General features: G+C 40.7%; 1 protein-coding gene across 1 annotated transcript; it reads right to left on the minus strand.

Moving 5' to 3' along the window:
* Positions 1-3,418: 3,418 nt before the first annotated feature.
* DPPA4 (developmental pluripotency associated 4) lies at positions 3,419-13,580 on the minus strand. Its single transcript, XM_081302398.1, has 7 exons — positions 13,525-13,580; positions 11,206-11,311; positions 10,006-10,166; positions 9,870-9,920; positions 8,496-8,796; positions 6,803-7,001; positions 3,419-3,626 (listed from the first exon to the last, which is right to left on the minus strand). Exons 1-7 carry the CDS (start codon positions 13,546-13,548, stop codon positions 3,590-3,592), a joined length of 879 nt encoding a protein of 292 aa, XP_081158524.1. The 5' UTR covers positions 13,549-13,580; the 3' UTR covers positions 3,419-3,589.
* Positions 13,581-24,274: the final 10,694 nt, after the last annotated feature.

The raw sequence follows: 24,274 nt of genomic DNA on the forward strand, positions 1-24,274 counted from the left end.
AATGAGAAGAATGTGGTGCGCTGCTTTGTATTTCCAAAGATCTTTTCATATATACAAATGAGTATTTTCCCAAAGTTGAACCCAGGAGTGCTCCACCACTGAGTTATATCCCCACCCCCGCCCCTCTTTTTGGTACCAGAAAACAGAGTTGCTTAGTGCCTTGCTGAGGCTGGCTTTGAACTCGCCATCTTCCCGTCTCAGCCTCCCAAACCGTTGGGATTACAGGTGTGGGCTACCACACCCATCCCCAACCCTTTTTGTTCTGAGGCGGAGTCTCATTAAGTGGCTGAGGCTGGCCTGAAACTTCTGAGACTTCTGCCTCAGCCTCCAGAGTCCCTGGGACTACACGCCTGCGTCCTAGTGTCTGTCTCTTTTCCCAAGTTTCGGTTACTTTTCAAACTTAAAAGTTGGTGTACCTGCTCGGTGCGGTGGTGCACACCTGTAATGGCAGCGACTTGGGAGGCTGAAACAGGAGGATGGTGAGTTCAAAGCCAGCCTCCGCAAGGCACTAAGCAACTCAGTGAGACCCTGTCTCTAAAATAAAATACAAAATAGGACTGGGGATGTGACTCAGTGGTTGAGTGCCTGTGAGTTCAATTCACCGTACCAAAAAAAAAAAAAAAAGTTGGTGTACCTGTATATATTCTATATCTCATTAATTATTAATGTTTTTTTTGCAAAATTCTCTCTGCATATTATATACCTATATTCTGCATAACCACACTAGTTATCACAACAAAGAAATGTAGTCTCTACCCTGAGTTTGCAGGGAAGAAAAGTTGGAAAAAGAACAAAATTAAAAAAAAAAATTGCTATAGTATCATGCAATATTTATTCCGTATTCAGTGAAGGGAGAGATATACAAACTGTATTAATGGTGGAATACAATTATTAATTTACTTTATATGGAGAGAAATTTGTTTATTTAAAAGTGTTGGAAACAGAAAACAGGGAGCCCAAGTGTATTAAGCTCATTCTATTATACTGAAACAACAGATATAATCAGGACAATTACTTCTTCATGATTAGATTTCTATAAATCCTATCAGCAAATATAGTAGTAATACTGTGTGCTGTCCATTGTATGATACCAGATGATACATTTCAGTTTTTACCATTTCTGGTGGTGTTAAATTTGCCTAAGATGGACATAAAAAATTTCAATGATGTCTGTAAGCCCCATCTTTGCTAAAATGTAGAAACTTGGTGCATTTTTAGGAAATATAACTTCAATTTTTTTAGTGGATTGGGTTTTTAAAATTTCCCCATCTGCTTTTGCCTCCCTGGCTCTCCTCATCGACTGGAGATGCTTGGAGATGTGCTGACATCTGCTATGATTGTCAGGGAGTTCACTGGCTTTCTTTCTGCAGACCCATCTCCCTCTGCCAGTCAGCTCAGGCTTGGCAGGCCCTTTGGACTTCAGCACCTACTCTTGGAATCTTCCGTGTCCCTTTGGAGCCAAGAGAAATTTGGAAGGCTGGTTCTTGATTTCTCACACCACCATTCCTGTTGTACTTCACACCTGGTTCACATCACATACTATGGGCACAGACCTATCTGCAAGGCTGGGAACTGGAGTGCAAATCTCTTCCCTTGGCTACATCTAAACAGCAAGAGGATGGTAGGTCCTCCCTCTGCTGCAGGATTCATCTGAGGCACATGGAGTGTGCAGCTCCAGGTGTTGGTCTCCCTTTCTTTCAAAGCATTAGGGGAAGAGAGTGGGAGTTGGAGGAGCACAAGCTCGCTCCTCAAATAATCCACCATCCCAAGGAAAGACCTCAGTCATTTTAACATTTGTAAGGAATGATTCTTTTTTAAAAAAATTTTTTTAAATGCAAACTTCCATTTATTTTTTTTTTAAGAGAGAGAGAGAGAGAGATTTTTTTAATATTTTTTTTTTTTTTAGTTTTCGGCGAGCACAACATCTTTGTTTGTATGTGGTGCTGAGATCGAACCCGGGTCAAACGCATGCCAGGCAAGTGCGCTACCACTTGTGCCACATCCCCAGCCCAGGAATGATTCTTTTTTTTTTTTTTTTAGGGTTCTGGTTTTTATTTCTTTTTTTTTTTTAATTTTTTTTATTGGTTGTGCACAACATTACAAAGCTCTTGACATATCATATTTCATACATTAGATTGAAGTGGGTTATGAACCCCCAATTTTACCCCAAATGCAGATTGCAGAATCACGTCGGTTACACATCCACAATTTTACATAATGCGCTATTAGTAATTGTTCTATTCTGCTACCTTTCAGGAATGATTCTTTAGGCCCGGCACCAAGGACACCCAGTGGCTAGTGTCTACTCCCACCATGTTGCATAACCTATGAAGTAAGTCCATGAAAGCTGGAACCAGATGGCTATCCTGGCTTGATCAGTTTTGTCCTGGCTCTGCCAGCTGTTGAAGGGTTCTTCTACCCCTTGGCTTCCGTCTGTTCTAGGCATTAGCTCATTCCTCAAAAGGGAGTATGAAAGAATGGAAGAGGAGGCACACCCACAATCCCAGTGAATCAGAAGGTTGAGGGAGGATGACAAGTTCAAGGCCAGCCTCAGCAATTTAGGGAGACTGTCTCAAAACAAAAAATAAAAATGTATAAGGGTGTAGCTCAGTGGAAATGCATCCCTGGGTTCTATCCCTAGTACTCCCCCCCAAAAAAAAAAAAAAAACCCAGGGTTCAATCCTTAGTGCCTCCCCCAAACAAAAACCAACCCTATAAAACAAAAACAATAAATTTAGAAACCAGATTTAGTACATCACTTAAAAAAATAGAAAGCAGATGCATATACCATGCTAACATGAACAATGTGCCTCAACTGGGGGAGGAGTCAGTGGGAGAGTGTGGCCCAGGCTCCAGGCTGGGTGGGCTGCACCTGCAGCTTCAGAGCTGGGCCCTTTGTGTTGCTAATGGGACAGCTGACAGCCCAGGAGACCCTTCAGCCCTGCACTCAGACACACAGGGCATGCATTCTGGTGTTCACCACAGGGCCTGGGTGTCAGCAGCCATCACAATGAACTCAGGGACCCCGTTGAAAGTTTTTTCTTTCTTTCTTTTTTGGTACTGGGGATTGAACCCAGGGCTGCTCTATCACTGAACTACATCTCCAGCCCTTTTTGTTTCTGATTTTTTTTTTTTTTAAAGAGAGGAGAGAGAGAGAGAAAGAGAGAGAGAGAGAGAGAGAGAGAGAGAGAGAGAGAGAATTCCAATATTTATTTTTCAGTTTTCGGCAGACACAACATCTTTGTTTGTATGTGGTGCTGAGGATCAAACCTGGGCCGCCGCATGCATGCCAGGCGAGTGCACTACCGCTTGAGCCACATCCCCTGCCCCAGTCCTTTTCATTGTATTACTAAATTGCCCAAACTGCCTGGAACTCGTGATCCTTCGGCCTCAGTTTCCTAAATTGCTGGGATTATAGGCATATGCCACTGCCATGTTCCAGTGATTTCTTGGTAAGGTGGCCATCTGAGGACATACATAGGCTTTTGGATTTCCATCAGTCTCAGTCATAGCTTGCCACATCACAAGAACAGCAGGTGACATCAGAAGGGGAAGAGAAAACCATAGACAGTTCTTTTATCTTGGTATTCTATACCCACCGGAGACTATTAATTAAAGTCTTGTTCCTATAAAACAAATGAAATGTTTGGTTTTAGTAACAGGGAAAACAAAAATTATCAAGTTTTATCCTTTAAAATAGAAACCCACCATTGAAATGCCAGTGAAATTATCCTTAAGACTGTGGCTCGGTGCTAGAGCTCTTGCCTAGATTGTGTGAGGTTCTGGGTTCAATCCCATCACCACAAAATGACAGAGCAAAAAGTCAAAAACAAACAAGGATGTGATGGAGCACACCTGTAATCCAGTGATTCTGGAGGGTGAGGCAAGAGCATCACAAGCTCAAAGCCAGCCTCAGCAACTTGGCAGCATCCTTTCTCAAAATAAAAGATAAGAAACATTATGGGATGTGGCGGTGCATGCCTGTAATCCCAGAAGCTGGTAAGGCTGAGGCAGGAAGATCACAAGTTGGAGGCCAGCCTCAGCAAATTTAGTGAGGTCCTAACCAACTTAGTAAGAAAAGGTGAAAAGGGCCCAGGATGTAGTTTAGTGGTTATACACTCCTGGGTTTAATTTGGTCTCCAGTACCAAAAAAAAAAAAAAAAAAAAAAAAAAAGCCAAACAAATAAATGGTTTAGTTGCCCTTTGCTGGATAAACTGAGGCTTAGAAAAGTTAAGTGGCAAGTATAAAATTATTGAAATGATTATTGTTACAGATGACTGCAATCCAAGACTTCTCATCTGCTCATCTTTGGAACAATCCTGCTGCTGCTTCAAAATAGTTTTCCTCTCAACTACTGAGATTTGTCAAATTTGGTGGCTGTTTTTGTTTGTTGGCTTGTTTCTTTACAGTAGTGAGGATTGAACCCAAGGCCTTGCATACTCTAGACAAGCACCCTACCACTGAGTAACATACCCTTATCTTCTTATCTACTTATCTAGAAGCCATATGTTAGTTGGTATACTTTATATAAAGATCAGCAAATTTATCAAGCCCTTTTTCCCCAGGTCTATTCCTCTTTGGTCAAATCATTTTGTTTGATACATTGATTTCAATTTGGTTTAGAACTTAAGCTACAGAGAAAAACCCTTGGTGGTCTTCCTGCTGTTTTCTTAATGATTGTGCTTCCAAAGTTGATTGTGAAGAGAGTCTGTTGATCACATAATATAACAAAAGACACCTTTCTTTTTTTTTAAATATTTATTTATTTATTTTAGTTTTCGGCAGACACGACATCTTTGTTTGTATGTGGTGTTGAGGTATGCGCGCTACTGCTTGAGCCACATCCCCAGCCCCAAAAGACACCTTTCAAAAGAATGCCAGGTTAGCTTCTGGGTAAACTCTGAACCTCCAATATTAGATACCAAACTAATGATATTACTTAAAATGTATAATGCTCTGTTGTGTCTGCCGAGAACTGAAAAATAAATATTAAAAAAAATTCCCTCTCTCTCTCTCCTCTTTCTTTAAGAAAAAAAAAAAATGTATAATTCTCTATTTGAGTTAAGACTTTACCCAAACTAATCCTACTCACTGAAGTAATTTCTACAATAGCTTCAGATAGGCATTAATTGAGACAATTGTGGACTTTCTTGCACCTATTTCACCACATTGTAGTCATACTGAACTACTTGTAACTTGTAATTTGTCTAAGTTCTTTCGTAGCCTTGGGACTACTCTCCATGCTGAAAGATGAATTTATCCTTCCTTTCTATTTTGTCAATTCTTCCCTTAAGAAATCTTTTCTTGCTGGGTATGGTGGCACATGCCTATGCTCCTGGTGACTCAGGAGATTAAAGCAGGAGGATAGCAAGTTCAAGGCCATCCCGGGCAGCTTAGCAAGACCCTCAGCAACTTAGCGAGAACTTGTCTCTCAAAAAAGTAAAAAGCGGGGCTGGGGATGTGGCTCAAGCAGTAGCGCGCTCACCTGGCATACGTGCGGCCGGAGTTCGATCCTTAGCACCACATACAAACAAAGATGTTGTGTCCGCCAAGAACTAAAAATAAATATTTAAAAAAAAAATTCTCTCTCTCTCTTTAAAAAACTCTCTCTCTCTCTTAAAAAAAAAAAAAAAAGTAAAAAGGGCTGGTGATGTGGCTCAGTTGTAAAGTGCCCTGGGTTCATTCCCAGTACCAGGAAAAAAAAAAAAAAAAAAAAAAAAAAAGGAGAGAAAGAGAGAGAGAGAGAAAAAAAAACTCTTAGCCAGATGCAGTGGCACATGCCTATAATCCAGCTACTTAGGAAGCTAAAGGCAGGATCATAAGTTTCAGGACTGTCCTAACAACTTAGTGAAACCCTGATTCAGAGTAAAGAGTAAAAGGGCTAGAGTATTGCTCAATGATAGAGCACCCCTGGGTTTAATTCCCAGTACTGTTGAAACAGTTCATTCTTTAGGACTAGGATATAACTCAGTGATAGAGAGATGCCTAGCATGTGAGGTCTTGATTTGGATCTTCAGTACTGCAATAAATAAATAAATAATAAATAGGGGCTGGGGATGTGGCTCAAGGGTAGCGGGCTCGCCTGGCGTGCGTGTGGCCCGGGTTCGATCCTCAGCACCACATATAAACAAAGATGTTGTATCCGCCAAAAACTAAAAAATAAATATTAAAATTCTCTCTGTATCACTCTCTCTTAAAAAATAAATAAATAAATAAATAAATAAATAAATGAAATATCTTTTTTGACAACGGTCATCACATGGCACTCCAGTTATTTATATGCCAGTACATCCCCATTAGACTGGAAGCTAATTAGAGGAAGATGATTTTTGTCTAGTCATTATTTCTCTGTAGTCCATATACTTTGAATATAGTAATGAATTACGCAATGAATTGTGCTGCAGATTCTGTGTTTCCAAATAGAAGCATTAAGCTTTGAAACATAAATGTTCTTTTTCTAGGGGCTGGGAATGTGGTTCAGGCGGTAGCGCGCTCATCTGGCATGTGTGAGGCCCGGGTTCAATCCTCAGCACCACATACCAACAAAGATGTTGTGTCCGCCAAGAACTAAAAAAAAAAAAAATAAATATTAAAAATTCTCTCTCTCTCTCTCTCTTTAAAAAAAAAAAAAAGTTCTTTTTCTTGGGGATAAAGTTACCTAGGTACTAATATTCTCAAAACTCCTTACTGATAACTTGTGCTTGAAATAAACAGCTATGAAGATAAATGAGTATCCTTCCTCTTCCTCAACCCCAAACCAGGTGCCCACTTTGAGTTTATAGAAATGGACGCGGTGGTTACCTCTTAACACACTTGGGGCACAGCAGGTTGTCCTCCAGGTGTCGGGGTGGAAAACTGCAAGAGGGGAGTAAGAACAGTGCGCTCACTTTCCCTTTTTTCTTTTCAGGTACCCAGGCTTGTCCAGCGTGAAACTGCAGCTGAACCCAACCACTTTTGTCTGCAGGGAGACTTCTGCCATGGACCACACACCACCTGACACCTGAGGAAGAAACGAGATTTTCTATGAGTATACCAGGACCACATGCTCATGTTCAGACTGACCTTAGACTGTCACTCTTAATTCAACTATTGTATTCAAATGCTAGCCCCAAGAAATGAACTCTGGAATCCTAACTTCACCTCTATTCTACCCTGTTGCACTTTAGGAAAGTATGAAAAGATAGTGCAGGTTCAAAATTAAAGGCCTGGCTAGGTGTGGTGGCACACACCTGTAACCTGAACTACCTAGGAGGCTGAAGCAGGAGGATCACAAATTTGAGGCTAGTCTGTATAACCCTCTCACCCTGTCTCAAAAAAAAAAAAAAAAAATTAAAGAATGGTCAGTGTAGGGCACTTCTGTACTCAATCCTCAGCACTGAGAAAAAACAAAACACAAAGCAAACAAAACAAAATACTTCAAGATCACCATGAAATAGCTTCAGGGGTCTCAACTTTCACTGCATTTCTTATAATACTTAGAAGATAAATTTTATATTATTGATTTATTTTATGACAAGAAAACTGGGGACTGTTATGTCACTCAACAGATGCCAGGAGATCCAGAGCTCAAATCCATATAGTTGACTTTTATTTTTAATTAATTAATTAATTTTTGTGTTAGTGTGTTCCTGGGGATTGAACCCAGGTCCTTTTATATGGTAGGCAAGTACTCTACCACCAAGTATATTCTCAGTCCTTTTTCTTTTATTTATTTATTTATTTATTCATTTACTTATTTATCTATATATTTATTACTGAGGATTGAACTCAGGGGTGCTTTACCACTGAGCTACATGCCCAGCCTTTTTTATTTATAAATTTTTAAAAATCATTTTTCTGGGGGAGGAGGTACCAGGGATTGAATGCAGGGCCACTCAATCATTGAGCCACATCCCCAGCTCTGTTTTGTATTTTATTTAGAAACAGGGTCTCCCTGAGTTGCTTAGAGCCTAGCTTTTGCTGAGGCTGGCTTTGAACTCTTGATCCTCCTGTCTCAGCCTCCTGAACTGCTGGGATTACAGGTGTGTGTCACCGTGCCCAGCTTAAAAAATCACTTTTTGAGACACAACTTACCTAATTTCCCAGGCTGCCCCTGAACTTGCAATCCCCCAGCCTTAGGCTCCTGAGTAGCTGGGACTGTAGGTGTGTGCCACTTTACCTGGCTTATTTTTTATTTAATTGATTGCTTAACACTGGAGGTTGAATCCTGGGGTGCTCTACTGCTGAGTTACATCCCCAACTCTTTTTGTATTTTTCTTTGTGACAGGGTCTCACTAAGCTGCTCAGGCTGGCTTTGAACTTGCAATCCTCCAGCCTCACGCTTCTGAGTGGCTAGATGACTGGCGTGTGCCACTGTGCCCAGCCAAACAGTTGATGTTAGACATTGCTGTCACTGGCTCCAGGAATTACCAGCCCTTGAGGTGATTTAGATATACTTTACTAACTGAGCCTATCTCCTCACTGAGTCAGAATAAGCTCTCCATATTGGGCTTACCGTGCGTCTCCGGTGGGGACTGCACAGTCTCCGCCGGCAGGGCGCTGGCTGCATCTGTATCCCAGGAACCCAACACCTCCTCCGGGGCAGATGTCATCACCACACTTGTACTAACTTCTTCATAGAGAGCAGGGGGCTCCTCAAGGACAGGCCACTCCTCTGGTGAAGGGACCACTTCAGGGGGAGCAGTATCCACAGAACATGTTCTTTTCTTAGAACTTCCCAGGGGCTTTTTCCTTTTGTCCGCCTTCAAATTACTTCGAATTGACATCCGGGTCTCGTTTGCTGTGATAGGAATATTCTGCAAATAGAGCTAAATGTTAGAAATAACAAAAACAATAACAGTAAAGATGAAAATGCAGTGGTGCATGCCTGTAATCCCAGCTACTCAGGAGGCTGAGGCAGGAGGATGGCAAGTTTGAGGCCAGCCTCAGCAATTTAGCAAGTCCCTGTCTCAAAACAAAAATAAAAGTGGAATGTAGAACAGTGGTAAAGCATTCCTGAGGGATTCAATACCCAGTACCAAAACAAGCCAACAATAAACAAACCAAAATAGTTTGTGAGGCAATGCACTTGCTAATTAGCTCAATTTAGACATTCTGCAATATATACCCAATTAACAATGTTTTACCCCATAAACATATACTATTAATATTCATAAATTAAAACAAAAGAGACTAGAGCTGTAGGTCAATAGTAGAGGTTAGAATGACCTTTGGTTCAATCTCCAGCAGCAAAAAATAAATAAAAAATAAAATATAATTTTTCATTAATTTTTACCATGTTGACGTTAAGTGGAGACAGGAAGACATTGTTCTTTCTTAGAACCAGGGAGAAGCAAGAAAGAGGGGCTGAGATTGCTCCTTAACTCACCCCTACACCTGGTATTGAGGACTGAACTCAGGGGTGCTCTACCTTCGAGCAATACTTCAGCTCTTCTTCTTTTTTTTTTTTTGGTGCGGGAGGGATACCGGGGATTGAACTCAGGGGCACTCAACCACTGAGCCATATCTCCAGCCCTATTTTTAATTTTATTTAGAGATAAAGTCTCACTGAATTGCTTAGTGCCTCATTTTTGCTGAGGTTGGCTTTGAATCGTGATTTTCTTGCCTCAGTCTCCCTGAGCTGCTGGGATTATAGGTAAGCGCCACTACTCCTGGCCTACCCCAGCTCTTTTTATTTTTTATTTTGAGACAGGGAGGGCCTCGCAAATTTGTATAGGCTGGCCTCAAATTTGCAAATCTCTTCCCTCAGCCTTCCAAGTCACTGAGATTATAGGCGAGAGCTACCATAACTGGTCTCTAAAATCTTAACACTGAAGTAGGTTATCAGGGTAAGAACTATTAATTTTCCTTAAAAGAGAACGTTACTCACCTTTTGCTGTGGGTAAGCCTTGTCACGGAGCCTCTTATATGTGTCTAATTTCTAAGACAAGAGAAAAAGAGTTACTAATGAAAACAAGGTTCCTATTTCTCCTCCCAGCAGGGTGTCTCCCACCCAGACCCCTCACCTGGCCTTTGCTGCTCAAATGTAACTGTTGGCACCAGGCCCGCAAAACATCTCGGTGAACAAAGTTGATTGGTGGCAGTTCCAAGGGTAGGGGAGGAATTGATATCTTTTTGGGACATTTTTGGCTGTTAGTATCTTCTGATTTCTTCTTTGGACAGGACGCTGAAGGAAAATGGAAGAACATTAGCAATAACTAACTTCTATGTCACTTTCCCATTCAAAAAATATAATCACTTTTAGTTCTCATAGTCCAATCCCCCATCATACAGTCAAAGGGCTTGCTAATGGCTCCATAGCTTCCAAGGGGCAGAACCTCAAACCTAGGACCTAATAGTTCTACTGAAATTCCCCACTACTCATGACTCATATATACCTGTTCCTTTTGAGCCCGTCCTATAGAATCCAGGTGGCTGCACTTCCATCCTGGGAGAACCACTGAAATATTCCAGTTAGGATCATAAACACTCAGTGAATACTTAGTGACATTATTTATTTAATTTTTTTTGTACTAGGGATTGAACCCAGGGTCACTTAACTGCCGAGCCACATCACCAGCCTTTTTTTTCTTTTTCTTTCTTTCTTTCTTTTTTTTTTTTTTTTTAACTTTGAGACAGAATCTCACTAAGTTGCTTAGGGCCTTGCTGAGTTGCTGAGCCTGGCCTTGAACCTGTAATCCTCTTCCCTCAGCTTCCCCAGCTGCTGGGATGATGGGTGTGTACCACCACATAAGACTCAGTGATATCTTGTCTTCTACCATAGAACAAAATAAACACCTGGCAATACAACACAAACCACCACTAACCCCCATAATTCTGCCTCCCCACCGCCCTCACCAGTCAGGGCAGCCCTCGGATCCTACCGTGCATATTGACTCCTTAGCTCTACTGTTTCTGTTCATCCTGCTGCTATGGTACCTCACTCACAATCACCATTCGATAAATGTTCTCAGAACACACCTCCAGCACAGACACAAACTGGAAGGGCACTAATGGTCACTAGGGTTTACTGAGCATATATTACTGGTCAGGCACAGCGTAGGTGTCTTACCTAATTATTCTAATGTCAATGATAACCAACTCTACATTCCACCCCTAATCAAGCTTAGGCATTGTCCTCACTTATTTTTACAATGCCTTTAGAACAATTCTTCAGGCTTCTTGGACCTGAGGAAGTGGGATTAGAGGATTTGTAGATCTTTTACCTTGGTCATCTTGCACTTTTTTTTTTCGTTTTGTTCCCTGTGTTGAAGTGCTTGGTTGACTAGAAGCTCCTCTTTCTTCTTGCCTTGACTTCTCTGTGTAGCTCCTCTGGGGTAGAGACTGGTCAGTGGTTCCTCTGATGTGTGACCCCACACACACCTACCTGCTCTATGATTAAACCCAGGGGAGCTCTACCACTGAGCTACATCCCCAGCCCTTTTATATTTTTGAGACAGAGTCTCACTAAGTTGCCTAGGTTGACCTTGAACATGTGACCTTTCTGCTTCAGCCTCCCAAGTAACTTGTATTGCAGGTGCGTGCCACGCCCTCCCCCACCCCACCCCACCCCCCCCCGCCAAAAAAAAAAAAAAGATGAAAAAAGCCCAAGGAAAGTACAAGATAGAGTTATAGATATAAACAAAGAAGTAGGGCTGGGGTTGTGGCTCAGTGGTACAGCACTTGCCTAGCATGTGTGAAGCACTGGGTTTGATTCTCAGCATCACATATAAATAAAGGTCCATTGACAACTAAAAAATATTGAAAAAAATAACCCAACCAACTAAAACAAAACAACAACAACAAAACAACCAAGCAAATAAACAAAGAGCAAAGAAGTAGAAGAAAAATAGTTTATCTTGGGAGAAGAAGTCCTTGTGTCCTGTACTATATCCATCATCTCTCACCCCAGAAATGTCTGCCCTCTCATTCCTTCATTCTTGACTCCAAGTAATTTATTTTCGCATATATAACCAGAGGGCTGCTAGCAAAAAATGTCATTTCCTTTAGGTGGGTGACTGCTTTTTGCATGAAGAACACAACCTGCCAGCTTCTTCTCTCCCATCTCAGCCTGGTCCCAAGTTGCTGCTCTCCATTCCTCAACCTCCAGTCATGCAATTCTTTTCTTTGCCTAAGCGATTACTGAGGCCTGTCATGAAACTTCAGCCCAGACCCTAGCAGGCTTCTGTTGACATTCTTCCTCTTCTTTCAGAAGCTCACTTTAAGTGTCATTTCACCTGGGAACCCTTTCTAGTCCTTTCAATCAGATCTGCCACATATTGCCTCATGCCCACAATTTGTCAATTGGAATTTCATATGTACTCCTGTGATCTGATCAATGCCTGTGGCTGCATTTGATTGTAAGCTCCACAAAGGTGTAATTTCTTTCCCTTTTATTGTAGGCACTCAATAAATCTTGATTGAGTTAAAAAGAACAAAGGGCAATGGGAGTAAGTTGTTGAATACAGAGATGCTAAAGTATTAGGCCTTTATCTTTTGCGACTGTAGGGCATTGAGCATGCTAGGTAAGAACTCTACCACCAAGCGACATCCCCAGTCCCTTTTAGAATTTTATTTTTGAGACAGGCTCTAGCTAAGTCTCCCAGCAGGAGCTGGTCTCCAACCTGTGAGCCTCCGGTTTCAATCCCCCACCCCCGTAGCTGGGGTTACAGGTGTGATTCCCTGTGCCTGGCTGAGCTTCTATTTTATATAGGTATAGGTTTGACGTGTCCTTATTTTCATTCATTTAATCTACAGAATAACCTCACAACCATTTACTTTTTAAATGTAGAAGCTGAAGTCAAGGTGAGGAAGGACACACTGGGTAAGGGCACATTATTATAATTAAACCCCAGGTAAGGGTGCTCCAAAATCTTTCCAGTTTCCTCCAGGGTGGGAGAAAGGGAGAAATTAACATTTGTTTGACACTACTACTCCATAGTACTTTCACATTCATGTTCAAAATCAACATTTGCAAAACGCTTTCACAAAGTACTTGCTTTGGGGCCTCACAAAAATCTTAAAATTTAGAATGTTAAAAATAGTCTGCTTCTAGGAAAGAGGGCTCAAGCATGCTCATTCCTGGGTCTGGCTTCTGGTCATTCCTCAGGTCTCTCGACCCTGAGCAAAGGGGACCCAGCTCCTATGGCTTAGGACCAGCATCTGTCAGATGGAATTAAGGGGTTTCATTCCCCCCACCCCCCACCCCCGCGCGCGCGCGCGCCTCAGCTCTATGACCTCTTCCTAAAAGCTTCCCCCTCTCTGCCCCTTTTCTCCTGTGACCCTTTCCCTCCAGGCCCAGTAGTAACTCTCCTGACAAGACAAAGCCTCTTCACAATCACAGCAGGGAGGTCACTTCCTAGCTATTCTTTCACTCAAATATACTGGGCTGCGACTGTGTCTAAGAGCTCTTTTTTTTTCCCAACAAAGAAAGAGGAAAAAAATTTAAATCCTTTCCTTTATCCCCCAAAGAAAGATCAAGTGTGTTCAGAAGGAGAAACATGATACTAGAAGAAGAGAAAACAAACTTACAAAGTTGTATTTACCTCCTTGTCTCCTGAATTCTCCATACTTGGGGAAAAAAAGTTGAAATTGATAGAAAATTCTCCTTCCCAAATGGCCCCTGACCCCAGAGCACTCTGAAATGTCTCCTCCTACTTCCTGTCATCCAAAGTCACTCTTCCTTGTCCCCTCCCCTTCTGCTCCCTCCCTCACAATTTTTTTTTTCTTTTTTTTTGGTTCTGGAGATTGAACCCAGAGGCACTTTACCACTGAGCCACAACCTCAGTCCCACCCCACACCACCTTTTTTTTTTTTTTTTAAATTTTGGGACTAAGCCTTGCTAAATTGCTTAGGGCTTTACTAAATTGCTGAGGATGGCCTTGAACTTGTGACTCTCCTGTTTCATCCTCCAGAACTGCTGGGATTTCACACGTGGGCCACTGCACTCAGTTCCCCCACAATTTCTGAATGCTAAAATTGCCTTGCTAATTTATGAGGCCATGGTTGTGTGGCTGAGTTATTAATGCGTTTCCTGATCCTTTTCTGTGAATTCTTAATTTTTATCCAAATTGTGGTTCAGGAGTCTTTGGGAAGTCAGAAGCTCATGGGATGATTTCTGAAAAAAAGAAAATCAAACAGAGACTTCTGAGCTGGATGTTAGGGGATTCATGGTGGAACACATGGAAACAATTGAATCCAGGGACCAGAACTTGAAGAAACTATATATTTTCTATTTCTTATGCAAGTCACCCAAACAATGAAAACTCCAGCTTTCTATCACCACTACTTACAATATGCCAAGCACTAAAAATTATTTTTAAAGTCTATAATACCAGTGGCTTGGGAGGCTGGACTAAAGGATTGCAAGTTCAAGACAGCCTCAGCAACTTAAAGAGGCCCTAAGCAATTTAGCAAGACCCTGTCTAAAAAGATAAAAAGGGTTGGAGATGTTGCTCAGTGGTTAAGCACCCCTGGGTTTAATTCCTAGTACCAATAAATAATGATAATAAATATCATACACATATAAGTATGTATCTATATCTATCTATCTATATGTGTGTGTGTATATATGCATATATATATATATTCCCCCCCCCCTATTGTATTGAAGTGCAAATTGTGGACTGGGCAGGAAAAGGGGGAAAGCAGGTGGTGTGTTTAGAACTGGGGGTTGAACCAGGGTCACACTACACTCCTGGCCCTTTTTTTTTATTTGACAAAGGGTCTCACTAAATTATTAAAGCTTGCTGGGCACAGTGGCACATGTCTGTAATCCCAGAGGCTTGGAGGCTGAGGCAGGAGGTATGCAAATTCAAAGCCATTCCCAGCAATTTAGCAAGGTCCTAAGCAATTTAGCAAGATCCTGTTTCTAAATAAAATATCAAAAAGAGCTGGCAGTGCGGCTCAGTGGTTAAGTGCCACTAGATTCAATCTCCCCTCCCGCATTTATTTTATTTACAAAAAAATAGCTGAGGTTGGCCTTGAATTTACAATTCTCCTGACTCAGTCTCCTGAGTTGCTGGTTTTACAGGCCTGCACTACAGAACCCGACTGCAACTAAGGCATTTTCATGTGTAAAAATTTGTACAAATATTTAGTAGTCAAAAAATAAACTGGGGCTGGGGTTGTAGCTCAGTGGCTGAGCACTTGCCTAGCACATATGAGGCACTGGATTTGATCCTCAGCACCACATAAAAATAAAAAAATAAAATAAAGTTATTATGTCCATCTATAACTAAAAAAAAAATTTAAAAATCTTTAAAAAAAGACAAACTGGTAGAGTGCTGCAGTGCATATCTGTGATCCCAGCAACCCAAGAGGCTGAGGCAAGATGATCATTAGTTCCAGGTGCACCCCAGCAATCTTGGGAAGACTCAGCAATTTAGCAAGATCCTGTCTCAAAATTAAAAAAAAAAGAAAGAAAAAGAAGAAAAGGTTGAAGATGGAGCTCAGTGTTAAAGGGTGGCCCTGGGTTCAATTCCTAGTACCAAAAAAAGAAACAAAGAAAAACTGTTTACTACTTTGTTATGGTATCCTTCTAACACCTAAGTTCTGTCTATCCTAAGTTAAAAAAAAATCTTCATAGTTGAATCTCCTCACAAGTTGAATAAATATGTACGGAGAGCTGTTTTATGTTTGGCATGAAAGACAGAACAGGACAAAATCCAATAAAGACATTGGCCTCATGGGTTTAACTCTGGTAGGAAGGACAGATGGCCAATACTGTCAATGGCTAATAGCATTAGCAAATGCTTTTTCATGTGCTTTAAAAATATACATATCTACAGATTTACATGTATGTAATCAAAACAAATGCAAAGCTGGGTAGAGTGTTGCATGCCTATGAGCTCAGCTACTCAAAAAGCTGAGGAAGGCAGAGGCAAGTTTGAGGCCAGCTAGGCAATTTAGGAAGAACTTGTCTCAAAATACAAAAAATAAAAAGAGGCTGGGGTGGTAGTTCAATGGTAGAGCACCTCAAGGGTTAAGGGTCAATCTCCAGTGCAAAAAAAAAAAAAAAGGGTGTGGGTGTGAGGAGGAGCTAGGGGCACAATCCAGTGACAGTGTGACCTTGGATTTAATCTGTAGTAATAAAGACCAAAGAGAAAAAAGTAAAGCAGGGAAGCTTCTAGGTGCTACACCCTACAGTAAATTTTTTTTTTAATTTTTTGTATGTATGTATGTTTGTTTGTTTTTGGTTTTGATACTGGGAATTGAACCCAGAGGCACTCTAGCCCTTAGCTACATGCCAGCGGCAGCCCCCATATTTTTGTTGTTGTGTGAGACAGGATCTTGTTAAAATGCTGAGGCAGACCTTGGATTTGAGATCCTCCTGCCTAGCCTACTCAGTTAATGGCAAAGCAGGCATGTGTCACCACGCCCAGCCAGTTTTATTTTATTTTATTTAAAACAAGGTCTCACTAACTTGTTGAGGCAGGCCTCCATCTCCAGAGTTGATGGCATTACAGGTATGCACTACGAAACCAGTTTTAAATTAGGGTTTTGAAGGCCACAAGGGTAAAGGTTCTGCAGGAAGCTTATTGAGCTAAGTGATTAGAGGAAGGGGAAAGGAAAGGAGCAGCCTGGGAGGGGGGGAGGGGCACATTCTGGAGGCAGTCCCTCCCTTTCGAGGGACTGAAAGAATAGCCTGATGTGATCAGGATTTGGATAGGTTAAAAGCAACAGGAAGCTATTAAAAAGTTCAAGATGGGGGTGAAGGTAGGTTGACTCAGCATTTTGTGACGCTCTCTCTCAACTGCAATTAGGGGAACAAAGTAGAGATGGAAGGGAGTCAACAAGAAGGTCATTCATGCAGCTCTGGCAAGTGTACACTGGAGATGCAGGTGACCGGAAGTGTAGTAGAACCTGCTTAAGAGCACAGACTCTACTGCAAATGGTGGTGCCTGCCTATGGTCCCACCAAGTCTGGAATATAAGACAGGAGGATCGAAAGTTTGAAGTCAGTTTGGGCAATTAAGCAAGACTCTGTCTCAAAAAAAGAGCCTGGGGAGACTCCAAAGCCAGACTGCACTTAAACCAGTCCTCCCCTCTATTAGTGGTCTGACCTGATCAAGCTATCTAACACCTTCAGGTCTCTCCTTTCCTCACCTGTAAAATGGGGAAGGAGGAATGGTGATGAAAGTAATAGCCCTCACCCAGAGGGTTTAAAATAGTGCCCTGCACAGCAACACACCTTGGTGGATGTTCATCTTCTGTTAGAATTTTCTGGAGGAACACAGATTTAAGAAACATGGGAAATTTCATCTGGACTTTCTTTTGTTCTTTGTTTTTTTCTCCTTCCTTCCTTCCTTCCTTCCTTCCTTCCTTCCTTCCTTCCTTCCTTCCTTCCTTCTTTCTTCCTTTTTTTCTTTCTTTCTTTTTTTAAGATAGGTCTGGCTATATTGCTAGATCAGCTTCAAACTTCTGGATTTGAGCAATCTACCACCTCAGCCTCCTGGAGGGCTGGGACTACAAGCCTGCCACTGTGGCCTGCTCTTTACAAAAGTTTTAACTAAATAAAATGAGCCAAGTTAATGAGGCCTCTAGTTTACCTGCAGGCAATAAATCTTCCAAAGTCATTAATTTAAACTTTCAGAAGACAAAATAAGGTTGTACCCTGTTGTAATCATCCCTTCATATTTGATGGAATTGGAGAGGCTCGGTAGGACGGGTAGTGTCCATTCGGGTGTGCGCACTTGTCTCTGATACTCTGGGATGTGTGCTCCTGCAGACCTGGGTCAAAAGTTAGGCTTATTTAACATTTCTATAGAGTTCAGTGGCAGTTCAGAATGATTTCATTGATTCATAACAGTATGGAAACACCTTTTTCTTTTTTGATATATATATATTTAGTTGTCGATGGACCTTTATTTTATTAATTTATATGTGGTGCTGAGAATTGAATCCAGTGCCTCACACATGCTAGGCAAGGGCTCTTCCACTGAGCTACAACCCCAGCCCACCTTTTTATTCATTCATATCCAAAAGATTGGGGTGTGTGTGTGTGTGTGTGTGTGTGTGTGTTGTGTTTTCTGCAGGACTAAGAACTGAACCCAGTGCTGCTCTACCACTGAGGTATATCCCCAGCCCTTTGTATTTTTTCAAGAAAGCCTTTTTGCATTTTTGAAGGCCCCAGATGGCCTTAAAGGTACTATCTTCCTGCCTCAGTCTCCTGAGTAGCTGGAATTACTGACGTGGGCCACTGTACCTGAAGAAGAAATCCTTTTTAGGATTTATTTTATTTTAGGAAACATTGATGTTTCCCAAATTAAAACGTGTAGGAAATGTTTCTCAGCACTGATTATTCTCACCCTCCCAGCTACTATTAGCATCCAGAATCTCATTTCTTCCCACCTGCCCCCCCTGAAGGAGCTTCCTTGTTGATTCTTATCATCATCCGGTCTTGTCCCTTCCAGGCCCCCCTCCGCAGGAGGCCACTGTAAGAGGCAGGCTGTGTTGTGTTTCTAGGGAACACACTGCTAATGTGAATAGCGCCCCCTGGAGTCCATTCAGTGCTGGCATCCTAATGACTCAGGGACTAGAAATGTGATTATGTGAGGCTTTTTCTTTCTTTCTTTACATAGATAACCATCCCAAGGAATTTAGAAGTGAGAGTTTATAAAAGCAGGCTAATTTGATTCTGCAGCATGTTTGCATTTTTCTCAAAAGCTTTAACTCTTGTTAAATATAATTCACTTTCTTGCGGCTTTAAATTTTACCCCACTCTGAAATAAGGTGGCTTTTATGATAAGAATTGCTTTCCTCCTGAGCTAGAAGCATTACCATGCATAGAACAGTAAGACAAACTTAAATGAGAATGATTACTAAATAACCACAGCTTCAAAGAGAAGATAGGTAATAACACTTTGCATTCATGCCAGCTTGCCTTTCATCTGAGTATCTCAAAGGAAAGCAAAATGTAGCTGATGCTGTGTTATGGTTGAAAATTACAACTGTGCAATTTCCTTATTCCTGAGTGTTTCCCCTTTCAAATGTGATACTAAGTTAAACCATCTCTAGAATTCAATGTGCATTGATTTTGAGCACAGGCTTTTTCTCTCTTGTTTTCTACCCCTCTAACATCAACCCCAAGTGGCAAAGGCATTGGTGGACCACCTGCTTTTGTGGTTTTTGAAACATTTGCAATCATTGGAGAAAAAAACCTAATAAGAGATGGACATCTTTCTCAGCTGTTCTACAGTAGAGGTGGAAGCATGCAAGATAAAGATAGGGGGAGAATGTTTTCTGCATCCCCAGAATCAGTTGGATCACAGCGCTAACAACAACTCCAAAACATGTCAGATAACTGGTCTGGCACACTACTAAACACAAGATTTATAGAATGTGTCTGGCCTGGTGGTGCATGCTGACAATTCCAGGTACTCTGGAGGCTGAAGTGGGAGGATTGTGGGTTCAAGACCAGCTTCTGCAATTTAGTGAGGACCTAAGCAACTTAATAAGGCTTTGTCTCAAAATAAAAAATTAAAAGGGCTGGGATGTAGCTCAATGGTTAAGAATCCCTGGGGTTTAATCCCTGGATCTCTGGTACCCGCCCCCCCCAAAAAAAAAAAAGTTAAATTTAGCCTGGGCCCCGTGGTGGAACACATCTGTAATCCCAGCTGCTGGGGAAGATGAGGTAGTAGAAAGATCCTGAGTTCAAAGCCAGCTTCAGGTCGGGTGTAGTGACCCATGCCTGTGATCCCAGAGGCAGGAGGATCTCGAGTTCAAAGTCAGCCTCAGCAAAGTTGAGGCGCTAAGAAACGCAGTGATACCCTGTCTCTAAATAAAATACACGATAGGGCTGGGCATGTGGTTTAGTGGTGGAGCACCCCTGAGTTCAATAGCCAGTACCCACCCCCAAAACATAAAACAAACAAAAGCCAGTTTCAGCAATTTAGCAAGGCTCTAAGCAATTTAGTGAGACACAGTCTCTAAATAAAATACAAAAAGGGCTGGGATTTTGGTTAGTGGTTAAGTACTTCTCAGTTCAATCCCTGGTGCAGAGAGAGAAAGAGAGAGAGAGAGAGAGAGAGAGAGAGAGAGAGAGAGAGAGAGAGAGAGAGGAGAGAGAGAGAGAGAGAGAAGGTGGGGGATTAGCCTGGGCAAGGAGAAAGAACAGTGGAAAAACATTGAGTGGGTTAACACAGGGTTCCTAAGGTTACTTTTTTAATATAAGAATTAAAGCAGAGATAATTTCATTTTCTCATGAAAATTGAAACTGGCTAGTCTGGGAAATTTGGTTTTTGTGTCTAATCCTGATAATTTGACTTTTATCTCTCTAATCCTGATTTCCCTGGAAATCAGATAAATAATTCAGCGTCAGCTTGGTGATGTGAAATATAGAGTTACTGCATTTTGATTTTTAGCATAATCTGGGGATATATTATCAAAAATAAAATAGTCATAAATGTGTGTGTGTGTGTGTGTGTGTGTGTGTGTGTGTGTGTACATATATGTAGTTGTTGTTGTTTTATTTTGTTCTCAGTACTGGAGATTGAACCCAGGGCTTTGCACATGCAAGGAAAGCACTCTACCCCCAAGCTACCCCTATAACCCCTCCAGACCTTCTTTCTATAATTAATATTGTGCTTCTTTTTTTATCGTTTTTTTTTTTTCCTTGAACTGGGGATTGAACCTAGGGGCCCTCTACCACCAAGTCTCACCTCTGGCTCTCTCTTTTTTACAACTATATTATTGAGACAGGGTTTCAATAAGTTACCAAGGCTGGCTTGGCAATCGTGATCTTCCTATTTGTGTAGATGGAATTCCAGATGTGCACCAGAACACCCATGTCTCCTATATTCATTATTAAGCAAAGTTTTCCTTCTATCACGCTTTCACCTAGAAATGCCTTGAGACAACTAGTGATCCTATTACTGTCATTCTGGACTTCTGGTCTCCACAGATACATAGAGTATAATGTCCTCATGATGAAACATGTCTCAGTTTTTGTCCTTCCAGTCAAACAGAGATTATTTGTTAGTTAATATCTCCTTCATAAATGTTTAAACTGAGAGGGAAAGGAATAAATAACTCATGGTTTAGTAAAACAGGATGGAAGAACATTTTTTATAAGATTTATTTATTTTTAGTTTTTTTTTAGAGAGAGAGAATTTTAATATTTATTTTTTAGTTTTCGGCAAACTCAACATCTTTGTTTGTATGTGGTGCTGAGGATCAAACCCGGGACGCACGCATGCCAGGTGAGCGCGCTACCGCTTGAGCCACATCCCCAGCCCAGAAGAACATTTTTTATATAACGATCAAAACTAAAATCCATGAGGCTGGGGACATAGTTCAGTTAATAGAGTGCTTGCCTCGAATGCACAAGGCCTTGGGTTTAATCACCAGCACCACAAAAAACAAAAACAAAAACAAAAACAAAAAAACAAAAACACACAAACAACAACAACAACAAAAAATCCTGAAATCTATTGAGTTGTTACTGTGTGTCAGAGATTTACATTCATCATCGCATTTAATTCTCATATGGATCTTAAGGTAAATGGCTGTATTTAAAATTTTTTAAACACATGGCTGTATTTTAAACTTTTTTTGGGGAGAATAGAGCCCCCCAAGAAGACTGCTATTATGATTATCAGGAGGATGATAACAAGAATTTGGAATACACTCCTTAGCTAAGGTCCGCATGAACCAAACCAACTAAAATCAATAGACCAAAGAGCCAGATGAAGCATCTATACTCTGTCACTGAGCTACATCCCCAGCCCTGTTTATTTATTTTTATTTTGAAATGGGGGTCTTTCTAAGTTGCTGAGGCTGGCCCAGAACTTGTGATCCTCCTGCCTCAGCTTCCCGATCACTGGGATCACAGGCATGTAGCACTATGTGTGGCTTGATATTCTATTTGTAATCTTTTCTGCCCTGTTTATGCATCTGGCAAATTAATTATTGAGTTTCTTTTCTGTTAAGTGGAAGTAACAGCAGTATTTACCTTAAGATTCATATGAGAATTAAATGTGATGATGAATGTAAATCTCTGACACACAGTAACAACTCAATAGATTTCAGGATTTTTTGTTTGTTTGTTTGTGTTTTTTTTTTTTTTTTTTTTTTTTGTGGTGCTGGGGATTAAACCCAAGGCCTTGTGCATTCAAGGCAAGCACTCTATTAACTGAACTATGTCCCCAGCCTCATGGATTTTAGTTTTGATTGTTATATAAAAAATGTTCTTCTATCCTGTTTTACTAAACCATGAGTTATTTATTCCTTTCCCTCTCAGTTTAAACATTTATGAAGGAGATATTAATTAATGTTAAAGCTGCTGTCTTAGTAATTTCTTTGAAGCCAGAGATGGTGGGTGGTACACGCCTGTCATCCCACCAATATAGGAGGCTGAGGGGGGAGGATCACAGGTTCAAGGCCTGCGTTGGCAATTTAGTAAGGCCCTATCTCAAATAAAAAGTGAAAATGTCTGTGGATGTAATTTCATTATAAAGCACGCTTGGGTTCAGTTCAGCCCCCAGTACCAAAATAATCGTGAAAGTGAAAATGATGGTGGTGATGATGGTGATGATAATAATTCCTTTGAAAGGGACGAGCTCTGCTAGCTAGCATCACTGGTTTATACACTTGAAACTTATTTAAATAATAAGAAGATTTGTTAATAAAAATTAAAATACTTTCCACAGGATTTGGGGCTTCAGAGAATAATTTTAAGACAAAAGTACTTTCATCATTCGTCAAAGCCAGTATAGTTTGCTTTCCTCTTAGCTTGCATTAATCGTCTCTGTGCATTCTTTAAAAAAGGTAAACATTTTTTTTCTAAAGCTCTTCATGGTGCCTAGCTGAATTTAGAAGTGATAATCCCAGTTGGCTTAGTCAGCTTTAGAACTGCCTTATCCTAACAGATGGGATGTCAGTATTGCGACTGTGATGATTTTAATAACATGTGAGTAGAACAAGAGGGACCTGGGAGACAAGGGCAGATGACTCCAAGGTCCTTGTGGAGGACACTGGTGGTACATGTCTTGGGAAACATTTCAATATTGCTATTTACAAGGAGGCAGAAAGCAATACAGCTGGAGAATTAAATGGAGAGATCTTCACACAGATGGGTAAAGAAAATGCTGTTTTGCCAACTGGATAACATCTGGCATGTTCAAGTCAACCTAAGTACCTAACAAGCTAAGCAAGAGTTCAAGTAGCAGATGATCTCTTCATTTTTCTGCAAGGATCAGGAACATAATAGCCAAAAATGAGTTATGTTCTATATGAAAACGAGACACAAGTTTAAAAAAATAAAATAAAATCTTCCCTTATCTAGATATGGAATATGCAGCTGGAATTGAAGCCATTGGTAATGTGAGAAGGCAATTTCTAGAAAACCTAAATGATGTATTAACTCCATTGCAACAAATTACAGTATAAAATTCAGTAAATTTGTTTTCCTTATAAGATTGCTATGGTTTAACGTATCAGTAGGGTTTGCAAGGCAAAACAAACTATGTTTGTTTTGGAAACAAACATATTGGTAATCAGTTACATTGGTAATCAATTATACATCCATGACTATGACTATAATAAGACTTTCTTTGCAATCAACTCACTAGTATAATGTTCTATGAGTTATCAATATTTTTAGGATGATTTTTGTGTCAAGATTTCCTTTTTTTTTTCCCCCTTTGGTAATTAAATCAAGGGCCTCATACATGCCAGGCAAATGTTCTACCACTAAGCTAAATTTCCAGAACAAAATTTCTATTCTTGATCCCCTTTTCTATGTTCTGTATCACTATACCTATCTTACAGAGACAGTGAATCTAATCTGAATTTTAATCACAATGACAGAAATTATGATGGTATGTATGAAAGATCCAATCTATTATTGGTTAATCTTTGACTTTGGGGTAAAAGAAACCCTCGTATTTTTCAATTTAACTTTAATATTTGGTGTTTTATTATTGAAGTATTGCAATTTTCAAGTCTTTTAGAAAATAATAATAGATCAAGAATTTTTTTGCAGTACCAAGGATTAAATCTAAGGCCTTGCACATGCTAGGCAAGCAATCTGACATTGAGCTATATACTCAGACCTTTATTTTTATTTATTTTTTGATACCAGGGATGAACCCAGGGATACATAACTACTGAGCCACATCCCCAGCACCTTTTAATATTTTATTTAGTGTCAGGGTGTTTCTGAATTACTAAGTGCCTCACCAACTTTCTGGAGCTGGCTTTGAACTCAGGACCCTCCTGTCTCAGCTTCCCAAGCCATTGGGATCACAGGTGCATGCCACCCAGCCTGGCCAGAACTTTATTTATTCATTTATTT

This window comes from Spermophilus citellus, assembly GCF_964194105.1.
Source record: "Spermophilus citellus genome assembly, chromosome: 7".
Lineage (NCBI taxonomy): Eukaryota > Metazoa > Chordata > Mammalia > Rodentia > Sciuridae > Spermophilus > Spermophilus citellus.

What these genes read in the sequence shown, in the direction of transcription:
- DPPA4 (XM_081302398.1), bottom strand. Translation starts at nt 13,548, where the DNA reads ATGGAGAATTCAGGAGACAAGGAG. An exon ending in AAAAGTGCAAGATGACCAAG is followed by an intron (nt 10,167 to 11,205) that starts GTAAAAGATCTA and finishes ATTTTCCTTCAG; the next exon opens with CGTCCTGTCCAAAGAAGAAA. An exon ending in AGGCTTACCCACAGCAAAAG is followed by an intron (nt 8,797 to 9,869) that starts GTGAGTAACGTT and finishes CTCTATTTGCAG; the next exon opens with AATATTCCTATCACAGCAAA.